This window comes from Aegilops tauschii, chromosome 4, assembly GCF_002575655.3.
Source record: "Aegilops tauschii subsp. strangulata cultivar AL8/78 chromosome 4, Aet v6.0, whole genome shotgun sequence".
Lineage (NCBI taxonomy): Eukaryota > Viridiplantae > Streptophyta > Magnoliopsida > Poales > Poaceae > Aegilops > Aegilops tauschii.
In genome coordinates, this window is record NC_053038.3 from 494,598,145 (window position 1) to 494,608,941 (window position 10,797).

Sequence of the window (10,797 nt, forward strand, 5' to 3'; positions counted from 1 at the left end):
CTAAGTTAAAAAACTACTCCAAGTGGAGAGCAATCCTCCCACTCGGGGGCTTAGCTGCGAACCAGCTTCGCCTAAGTTAAAAAATCCAAGCACATTGGAGACAAGAAAACTGCATTCGGATAAAACCACCAAGTTTGGATAAATCCAGCAAGTTTCAAAACCACAAGCAATAGTACTCGGGCGTCAGGCCCGAAATGAGTTTAACGGTTACACAATCACTCGGCATTCTGAGGCAAATGAGTTCAAATCATCAAGTTGTTCACTCGGCAGGAGGAGGACTAGCTGGCTCGATGAAGGTGTCCAAGTCAATGACGTCCGCGTTGCGAGTGGCTGCGTCGATCAAGGTCTCCATGAAAGATTGAAACTGAAGCTTCTTGGTGTTTGCCACCTGAAGAGCGTTCAGCTTTTCTTCCTTGGCGTCCTTGCGATGAACATGGACGAGTGATAGAGCCATGTCGGCACCACAGCGAGCAGCTGACTTTTTCCATGCTTGCACTCGGTCAAGGATTTCATTGAGCCGAGTCATCAATGACTCAAGGTCATTTTGAAGCACATCTTCTAGCCATAGCTCCTTGTCTATCCGCGACAGTGAGACCTTCAGCCGAGCAATATAATCCAAGACACTGGCAAGGCGAGATTCCAGTCGCAGCACGTTCATTGCGGCTACATCTTTGACAGGAGAGTTGATGGGGTCCAATCCCGTTTCGATTCGCCCGGTTTCCTCCTCGAAATTCTGACAGAACTCTACACGAGGAGAAAAGAAATGAATTAGCGGCAACGTTGTGAAGAAGTTTTTAAGTCGGATGGGGAAAAGTACCTCGAGCATGATGAACATCTTCTTCGCGAGGCCACCCAAGTAAACCTCCAGCTCATCCCTCTTCCGAGTGAGCCCATCCACCTTGTCAGCCAAGGCCACTTTCTCTTCCTTCAGCTGTGCAGCTTCTTTCTTCGCCTCATCGACAGCAGTCTTCAGATTAGCATTCTCCTCCTCCAATTTGTCGACTGAAGCTAGTTTTCTCTCAGCTAGTTCAGTCTTCTCACGCGCCACCTTCTGCGCCCCCGCAGGATCAGTGTCCTTCTTCTCCAATGCCTGCTTTATTTTGTCTAAAGAAATAACATTCCTCAGTCAAGCTTGAAGTTGACGGTTTTCACTACGCACATCTGTTCAAGTGGAATCACTCGGTTCAAAGGATGAAAAAGAATAAATATCAAAGCATACAGTCCGCGAGTTATTACCTCCCATGGCCGCCACCTCATCCTACGCAGTCTTTAGATTCTTCCTGGCAAGCTCCAGGTCAAGCTTGAGTTGGATCTTTCCATTCTCTAGGGCAGCATACTGAGTACCAAGCTCACAAGATTTCACCCCAGAGGCGTCTGTTATATTCCTTGACAGCAACAAGATAGGTTTATCATGCTTACCTTGTGCATTTGGTAGTTGTGCTCGGACTTGGTTCATGGCAATGATATTCCACCCCGGAGGCGACTGTTATATTCCTTGACGGCAACATGAAATTTCTTATACAGGCAAGGTATTATATCACAGATGAAATTCTCAAGGGTAAGATGCCGATGATTACCGAGGCTGATAGTGAGCGCACCGACCCTTGCTTGCCTTGGCTGCCGATGCCGGCGGATCGGGTCGCCCTTTCGGTTGATGGGTCCTTCCTTGCTTAGGATGGGATGGCTACAGACGGCATGGTTGTTCAACGGCATGACGAGAGTGTGATCGTTGCCGCCTACCAGTTCTTATTTAATTGTAATGATGGACTTAAGGCAGAGATTCGCACACTCGTGCAGGGTATGGCGTTGACCTCTCAACACTCGTAAGGCCGCATTATTGTTCTATTGGACTCTTCTAAGGCATTGGCAAGCTGGCTAGATCAGCATACAGGCACCTAATCACTAAGATTAAATCGTTGATGGAAGACCAGGAGTTCATTCTACAAAAACTTATGTGAACAAAATAGGATAGTAGGTTGACTCGCATTATACAGTAGCATTGTGGTGGGGCTACATAGAGGACAACCTGTATCGAGGAACTTTTAACTATAATCTTATCATAATGGAATAAAACTCTTATTTCACCCGGAAAAAAGGGTTCATGTAGGATGCATGAATTCTTATGGGAGATTCATGGGATGGATGGGTGCGACTCTGAGGCCTGGATGGCCGGAGCCGGAAGCGAAGTGAAGAAGTGGCTAGGGGTTGAAAAAGGTGCCAGAACATACTCTTGGCTACCGCTATGTATGCTTTCTTAAAAACCTGCATAGTACGTTAATTTGGCCGGTGCATTCAGCTCTGCGTATGCATCATTGTCCTCGTTACTTGCTATATAGAGATCTGAGTCTGCGCTCAGGCAAGAGTGAGGCGTTGACCTACGACAATCTTACATAAAGCTGGTCTGGACTCGCACAATATAAAGCAGCTGAGCTTTCTAGTGAAAAATTCACACGTGGACTTGGTTCCATACACACCCATATGAATAGTAATTTTAAAAAAATACTACTCCCTCCGATTCAAAAAAAAGTTTCATCGCTTTAGTTCAAATTCAAACTAAAGCTCTGAACTAAAGTCACGACATTTTTTTGGATCGGAGGCAGTAGAAAAATCAAAATGAAAATTTGGGATATCAAAGTTGATCGACCATTCAACTCATGTATAAAGTTCCGTGAAGGAATGACACCAGGGGCATAGAAAATACAGTCTATCTACTATTCCTTCAAACAGTGTTTTTGGAGATAGCTTTCATTTTGTTATTTTTACCAGGCTTGCTTCGGTAGACCCCCTCCTCACAAATCGTATAAGGACAGTATGGTCATTTGACCATAAGGTATACCCACATTCGTTCGTATGTCACACGCCGTACACAGCCGATCCACTCCCCCATTGCACAAATCGGCCCATTTTTATTTTTTAACCTTTAAAAAATATGTGCAAAAGGTAGGATTTGAACTCACAACCTGTTAATTTATTTCCACCTACAATAACCAACTAGGACAACTTAATTGTTGTTTCTATTTACTTCTTTTATTCTTCTTATCCTTCACACTCACGCGCTACTCCAAATTTTGAAGCAATACTGATACAAGTGGGAAGCATCTAGTAACGTTTTTTGAAGCAATACTAATGCACCTATGCCATCCATGGCATTGACGTGAACCGCATCATCAAATTTGCCAGACAACACACATAGACGCAATATCCTTATAATCATTATTGATGTGTAGAAGCAAAATCAAATTTCATTCGAAGCAAATTGTATATTCACTGGAAACAAAGTCGAATATTTTTGGAAGCAATGTTTGATGGAAACAAATGTTTATTTCCCTTGATTGGATGCAGTCCAATGCTATGCTTGAAACAATCATGTCGCCGCTTGAACCACATTGTTTTATGTTGCAAACGATACAACATTAGGACATCTCCAACGTCGACCCTTAAATTATGTGCATACATCCGAAACACGCATTCTGGACGTGTTGTGACATCAAACGGGGCCTATATCAGCCCACAGGGCAGTCCGGGCGCACTTTCTCCCGCAAACCGGAGACAAACATTGGGGGCTTTGCGGGCGTCTGGACCGCTCCCAAGCCCGCGTCTGACCGCCTTGGCCGACCCAATCCTCCCACCCGCCCCTTCCGCGATTTTCATCCCACACATCGCGTCGCTTGCCGCGCCATATTCATGCCGGCCCAGAGCATGCAACGACCGTCATTGTTGCCCGTGATTTAACTGGATGGGAAGGCGGCGGAGATGTATGCGACCTCTCATGCATCGACGCTTCAATGCGGACATCACGTCCCGAGAAACGAAGTCCTGCAGTCACGCCGAATTGAAGCGGGCTGACTACCCGTCCGCCTGGCTTGGCCGTGGCTATTTAAGCCTTACGTCGGCGACGCACAGATCCACACTCCCCATCCCCGAGCACCTCGCCTTCCTCCTCCCCCTCGCCGTCACCTCGTGGAACCCTTCCTCCTCTATGAGCCCAGTGGCGATGCCGAAGTCCTGGTTCTCCAGCGGGGAGGCGGCGCCGATGGAAGTTCGTCTTCAGACGGATCGTGGTGCCGCTGCCCTCACTCTTTGGGACCTTCTGCATCCACGGCGGCGGGCTCCTTCAACAAGGAGGAGATAGTAATCTCCTCCGACAACGAGGAGACCCACGGCTGCAGGAGAAGGACGAGTCAATGTCCCCGCCGTACAACCGTGGCCTCCACATTCGGCGGTCGCGTGAAGAAGGAGCCGATAGCCCGCCAGCGCCTCTGCCACGTGAAGAACGAGCCCGCGTCGCCCCCGCCACACAGCCGCTACGCGCGGATCAACGTCCCCTCCTCACCACCACCGCGCCACCACCGCCGGATAGAGGAGGAGCTGCCGCCGGCGATCGCCAGCGCAACCTCCACTACCTAGGAGGAGGCGGTTACAATGGTGCCTCCGGCTCTCGCGCCATGGTATCCGTGGCGGAGCACGCGGCACGGCAACAGGTGAGGTACGACCAGCGCAATGCTGGCCGCCGCTCCGCGTTCGCCAAGACAGACATGGCATCAGAATGGGTCCGCAACGACCCAGACCTCGCCGCGGCATGGGCACTTGACCGCTCCGTCACCACCGCGAAGACAGCCCTCGGGCGCCACCGCCACCTTGACGGTGAGGTCACCAAGATCGACAAGGAGTGGTCGCTTAGTGCCGATAGGGTGCCGCCGGCGCATTCGGTACTAGGCAAGGCCGCCCTTCGCACCGCGTAATAGGAGTCGGAGCGACACCTCCGCGAGCGTCAGGCGGCCGCGGCCCTCCGGCATCCTTGAGCCGCCGGAAGGATGATGACGATGACGACGGTCCGGACGTGAGGATGGTAGGTAGGATAGGGCGGTCACGCTTACGAGGTGATCGTTCGATATAGGATTTAGTATTTTATAAATTTTAGTAAAACTGTCAAAATATTGTTCGTTTATGTAAACTATATCTGAACTTGAATGAAATCTGTCTGATTTGGACGAATTCCGTCCGTTTCGTTCCAGTAGTTGTTGAAATGTATGCAGGCAACGTTGGATGGCGCCCTCCCGCATCCGTGTCGACGGACTGGCCCCCGTCTGTGGACGGATGCGGGAGAAAATTTGCGGGTCGTCGTTGGAGATGCCCTTACACTGGATATAGATTTTATTTTTACTAGATCAAAATAATTTGTCATGGAAGCAATGTAAATAGCAGTTTGAAAAAAAAAATCTGCATAGAAAGCACGATAAGTTGCAGTCTGAACAGCTGGAAGTAAAATGTTTTTAGATAGGAAGCACGAAAAGACGCATACTATAGAAGAAAAAAAAAATCAATATGTTCAGTTGGAAGCATATTTTCTTTGTATGGAAGCAAATCAAAAATCAAAATATATAGTTGGAAGCATATTTCCTTTGTATAGAGAAGTCGCTTTCCATGGAAACAAAATGCATGGCGTAAAAATCAGATCTTGCGCAGGTTATTATCTTGCATAATTTAGGGGAGTTGTTAGTACGAAATGAACGTAGTCAGTGCAAATCCCGTTTTTAATGGACCATCCTGCCATCGAGAGGCATCTAATCCAATGGTGTTGGAGTAATCTGATGGTAAGATAAGAATCACTAGCCTGATCCCTAATTGTTCTCAAGACTAAAAGAAGTAATTAGGGAGAATAAGTGAGTTGTTATAGTTGGTCATAGAGGGTGGAAATAATTCAAGATGTCTAGAGCTCAAATCCTGGCTCCGGCACACCTTTTTTTTAAGGTTAAAAAAACAAATAACTACTCTCTATAGAGCGTATACGCGAAGAGTTTATCAAATATGACCATCATGCCCTTTCTTATGAAGAGGTATTAGCTAATCCGAGCCGTCCTTGTGTTTAGGGGGTCTACCGAAGCAGAATTGTATTTTTTTACCCAGAATACACTTACGTCATTTCCTCGTGAAACTTAATACTGAAATATACTAGTCAATCATGTATGCTACCAAAAAAAATTATTTTTCTTCTATTTGTTTTAAATCTACAATTCATAAGGGGTACCCCAGAACCATGTTCCACATATCCGCATCCTATGGAGAGTGCTAGAACTAGAGTTGGAGGACAAAAAAAAGACTAAAGAGTACTTTCCACATAAGATCACGTTAACATAAAACCGCAAAAATAGGGAAGCACCATTACAATTTGCTACGGAAAGTAAATTCCTTTTTTTCCACAAGGCCGATATTTTTTATTGAAAATAATTGTAACATTACAATGCTCACATATTATTACTGGCCAATCAATAGGCCGATTACATTAACCGATGTTGTCTTGAGCAATAGTTTAGTTGGCCCTGGCTGTGACCATGGAGATGCCGCCATTGTGGCCGAACCTAGCGACCTTGCAGTCGGTGGCGAAGATGTCGGAGGAGACATAGCTTGCTACACCACCCATCACAGGCATGTTAGCACTCACGTTGAGCTTGTTGACGTAGTCGGAGCGGTAGGTTTGGCCGAGAATGCCATGAACATTGTCGGTGAGGCCGTAGAATTTGAACCCAATGTCCAAATGCGCGAGGCTGTCATCCTCTGTCACATCATAGTTGTGGATGCGGGAGTCCTCCTCCGTGATGGGCACTACTTTAGTCATGATGTCGAACACACCCTGAAGCTCGACCCTCACGCCATTTGTCATGGATGTCCTCGTGATGGTCAGGGCAGGCACTGAGGTGGATTGCCATTGGGCGCCAATGTCAGTAGAGATGTCGATGGGTGCTCCGTCAAAGGCCAACTCGAGGCGATCAATGTCATTATTCCACTGGGAAGTCTTCATGGCACCCAAGTAGAGGCGGTGGTTTGCGAAGCGGATGCCCAAGGCCTGGATCCATGTGAAGTCTCGGCTCATGGAGGGGTTGCGTTTGCCAATGAAGTGGGCATTGACATGGAGGTCAGCGTCAGAGACGACACAGAAGTCCTGGTCCTTCTTGCCGTGGAAGTAGAAGTTGTTGCCATCAGCCCCAGTGAAGCGGGGGTCACCGCAGGACATCCCAGGGTAGAAGTCACACACTTCAAGAAGAAGATTTTGTATTAGTATCATCAGAAAGCTCGTTGCTGATGGTCTAGAGCAATACCATTGAATTAATATCAAATGTTGTGCATATTCAGATAGATAGAGAGGTCCATCAAGGTCGAATTGTCCTCGATCTTCCATGAGTGGAGTTTCCATCTTCCATCACTTACAAAAGAATGGAATGCATGCTTGAGACTGGGAAAGATTGGAGATGTATATATATACTTACAGCAGTATGTCTTGCAGCTGGGGCAGAGGACGAGGCACTCGTTGGGACAGCGCTTGTCGCAGGTGGCCACGCAGGGGTTCCTCTTGTCCTTGGTGTTGTCGCAGGTGAGTGTCTGCGTCCTCTTGCCGAACCGTCCAGGATGGATCACGCGGGAGTTCGGCGGCAGCGGGCGGCGCGGCTGCGCAGCCGCAGAGGACGCGGCGGCGCACAGCACCACCAGCACGATGGCGAGCGCTCCCAAGCAGGACGCCGGCCTGGCCATTGCTACGTACCCGAGGCCTGTGCTAGCTTAATTGGCTGATCTGTGTTAAGTGTGGCTAGTATGTATGTGGGCAGCTCGCTGTGAGTTTGATAAGATGGATGGATGTGTGTTGCATGGGATTTTATATGATGCGCGGGAAGAGGTGACGATCGAAGTAGGGAAAGTTGTTGACCGTTGCGCGCATCCCACGTGATGCATCTCTACGTCTGGGAGACCGACCCTGGACGTAAAGCTACTGCCGACTCGCATCGCCTAGAGCAAGTCTAACCCAAATGAATGCGAGCTTTGTCCTTTTTTCTCCGTTTGTGTCGGCCACTCGGTCGTCGTCTATCTCGTTTTGTGTTTGGGTCTATACGTCCAACGCGCCCGGCCGACTCATTTCATGTCCGCATATAATTTTTAAAAATCCACGGTCATAGATCATGCCAGCGGTCATGCCGTCGCCCAGAGTTCATGTCGGCATCATGCCAGCGGCCGGCATACATGCCAGCTTCCAAAAACAAACACTGAACAGTTCATGCAGGCGTACTTGCCAACGGACGGCACACATGCCAGCAGACAAAAAAGGGTCGGGAGTTCAACCACGCCATCTCGGCCGGGGTCATGCTAGCACACTTGTCGGCATACAAAAAAAGGATGGCGCTCACGGCCATAGATCACTCATCATCGAATTTAAGCACGTCAGCCTACATCTTCTCGAACAATGGCGTCTTCCTCGGTTTAACCCTAGGTAGAGAAGGGTCTCCCTCGTTGCCGCGGCGACTCGGGCATTGGTTTCCTCCCGCTGTGCTACGAGGGAGAAGGCGGCGACGGCCGTGGCTTCAAGCTTGCGGTCTTGCTCGTGCCTCCGGCCCTTCCTCTTGGCCGACTGCACTGCCCGCTCCTCGGGTATTAACTGTTTCTTCTTCTTCGGTGCCACCGTAGTCTTGCGGGACGCGCGAGGCTTGCCTTTGGCGACGGAGGTGAGGCCGAAGGAGGCGAGGGAGGCGGCGGCGTCGAGGGTCAGCACGTCGTCCATGGCAAGCGGCCGGGAGCGGGAGCAGGCGGGAGCTTTTTGGGAAAGTGGGGGGAAATGATTGTGGTTGTGCCGCCGACTGGCAGGCCAAGGGAGGAGTAGGCGCCCATCACGCGCGTCCGTTTCGTGCCCGCGCCCACGTAAATCTGGTTTGAGCTGGGAATGGGTCGGCAAGCGAACGAAAAGCAAACACATGTTCGTTTGGGTCGATGCATTGGGCCGACTTTTGTGTCAGTTTTGACCCAAACGAACCGTGCGGACGAAATAGGTCGCCGCATTGGAGTTGCTCTTAGTATCGCACCAACCAGAAAATTGAACGGCTTCGAATCACACCAATGTTCAGACCAGATGCATGCCTTTAATTATTACAGTTTTTACAGTACAACATTAATACAAGATGTTTTCACCACGTCAGAAATTGCCATTTCAAAATTCAGTCCACAGCACAAGAAGAAAAAAAGACACGTCAGGCTGTGAATGTGTCAAACATGCACACCGAATTTGAAATGTGTAAGTACACAACTGAATTTTTCTTTTTCAAAGTGTAAATCAAATTTGGTCTTGAAATTTTATGTCTCATTGTAGAGGCTGTGAATTTTTATTTTTATTTTGACGATGTGTGCCTGTGCGTGGGTAGCACGCACTAGTAGAAAAAGGCCAATTTGTCCCGGTTCCAGAGGCCCATTTGTCCCGGTTCTGGAACCGGGACTAAAGCCCATAACCTTTAGTCCCGGTTCGCTTACGAACCGGAACAGGTGGGGCTCCACGTGGCCGCTGCGGCGAGCCCAGGCAGGAGGGCCTTTGGTCCCGGTTGGTAACACTAACCGGGACCAGAAAGCATCCACGCGTCAGCAGCTCAGGAGCTGGGTTTCTTTTTTTTTTTGAAAGGGGGGGTGGGGGTTTTGGAGGGTTAATTTGGGGTTTTCATATATTGTGTTAGCTAGCTAATAGAGAGAAGTGACCTCTCTTATCTCCGTGCTTGATCGACGCTACGTACTATACGTATAGAGAGAACTCGCGACACGCTAGCTAGTAAGCAAATGAAGGAAACCATTAAGTATACGAGATCGTCATGAACATATACAGAGAGAAGTGATCGACCTCCTCCTTCTCCGAGAGATTGGTCGAACAACAAGTTTTCGTATATCTATTCGACGCTACTAGCTACATATATACAATACGAACAACAAGTTTTCGTATATCTATTCGATGCTACTAGCTACATATATACAATATAAGATCTCTTACAATTCCTAACATTTGAAGTCAAGTTCCACATGGTATTCTCCGGCTTTATTGATGACGTGGTCAAGAAAGAATCCCGCCAATTCCTCTTGAATTGTTTTTATGTGATCATGTGGTAGGAGTTCATCCCGCAACTGCCAGAGCTAAATTGAAGAAGAGGGTCAATACATGTGTATGAATGAAACTGATCAACACAAATGATGGTAATAAAATAAAATTGTGAATATTTTTTCTTATGCACTTCATATTCTTTTTCAGAGTAGCCCCGCTTATTAGAGGTTGTCGCGTTGTAGATGAACTCGCAAACGTAGTATCCACAGAAATCATTCCCGGCTTCCTGCCACAAGCACTTTACGAGAAATAGAGGCCAATCAAACTGATAAGCAAGCATGCTAAATGGTATTGATGAAACTAGCTAGAATCAATGGGAGATGCGCGGAACAAGGTAGTAGTACTTACTTTCGGGTGTTTAAATCGCAGCTCAGTCGGCAATCCCGGAGAAATTGTGGTGAACTCTTTCCAAACCCTGCCAGACAAAGAAAATAATTACTTGATATCAAGAAATGAACAAAGTTGCCGATATGGTGCGATAATGATCGATTGAACTTACTTCTCGAGCATTCGAGTCATGTTCGCATACTCCTCGGGATCTTTTCGTCTGGAGTCTAAGACGGTTACTTCTCCCCGCTCAAGCTTAATCTCTAAGAGAATAAAGTAGAAACTGCGCACGCATGCATAACTCATCAGTTAAATTACTATAACATCGACTAATAAGGGAAACCGGATGTGCACAAGACAGTAACACTCACTTGAAGTTGTAAGGAAAGAGTATTTTATCTTTGCTTTGATTTTTGAGCAACGATTTTAGCAAGTTGTCCTCGGTTTCTGAGACGTTGTGTTTAACCATCCATTCATGTATGACATTTGGGTAAATGAACCCAATCTCATATATTTGTGCTTTTCTCCATTCGACGATCTTCAATCTACATAATATAGTGAGGATAATTATA

The 10,797-nt window shown here is 47.7% G+C and overlaps 1 protein-coding gene across 1 annotated transcript; it reads right to left on the reverse strand.

The window, feature by feature from the left end:
* Positions 1–5,236: 5,236 nt before the first annotated feature.
* LOC141021564 (uncharacterized) lies at positions 5,237–7,592 on the reverse strand. The gene is made up of 2 exons (XM_073497392.1): positions 7,266–7,592; positions 5,237–7,032 (listed from the first exon to the last, which is right to left on the reverse strand). Exons 1-2 carry the CDS (start codon positions 7,525–7,527, stop codon positions 6,311–6,313), a joined length of 984 nt encoding a protein of 327 aa, XP_073353493.1. The 5' UTR covers positions 7,528–7,592; the 3' UTR covers positions 5,237–6,310.
* Positions 7,593–10,797: the final 3,205 nt, after the last annotated feature.

Excerpts from the sequence above, each read along its gene's own strand:
- LOC141021564 (XM_073497392.1), bottom strand. The coding sequence starts at position 7,527 with ATGGCCAGGCCGGCGTCCTGCTTGGGAGCGCTCGCCATCGTGCTGGTG. Across the intron at positions 7,033-7,265 it reads CAGCTGCAAGACATACTGCT|TGTGTGACTTCTACCCTGGG; the intron begins GTAAGTATATAT and ends TTCTTCTTGAAG.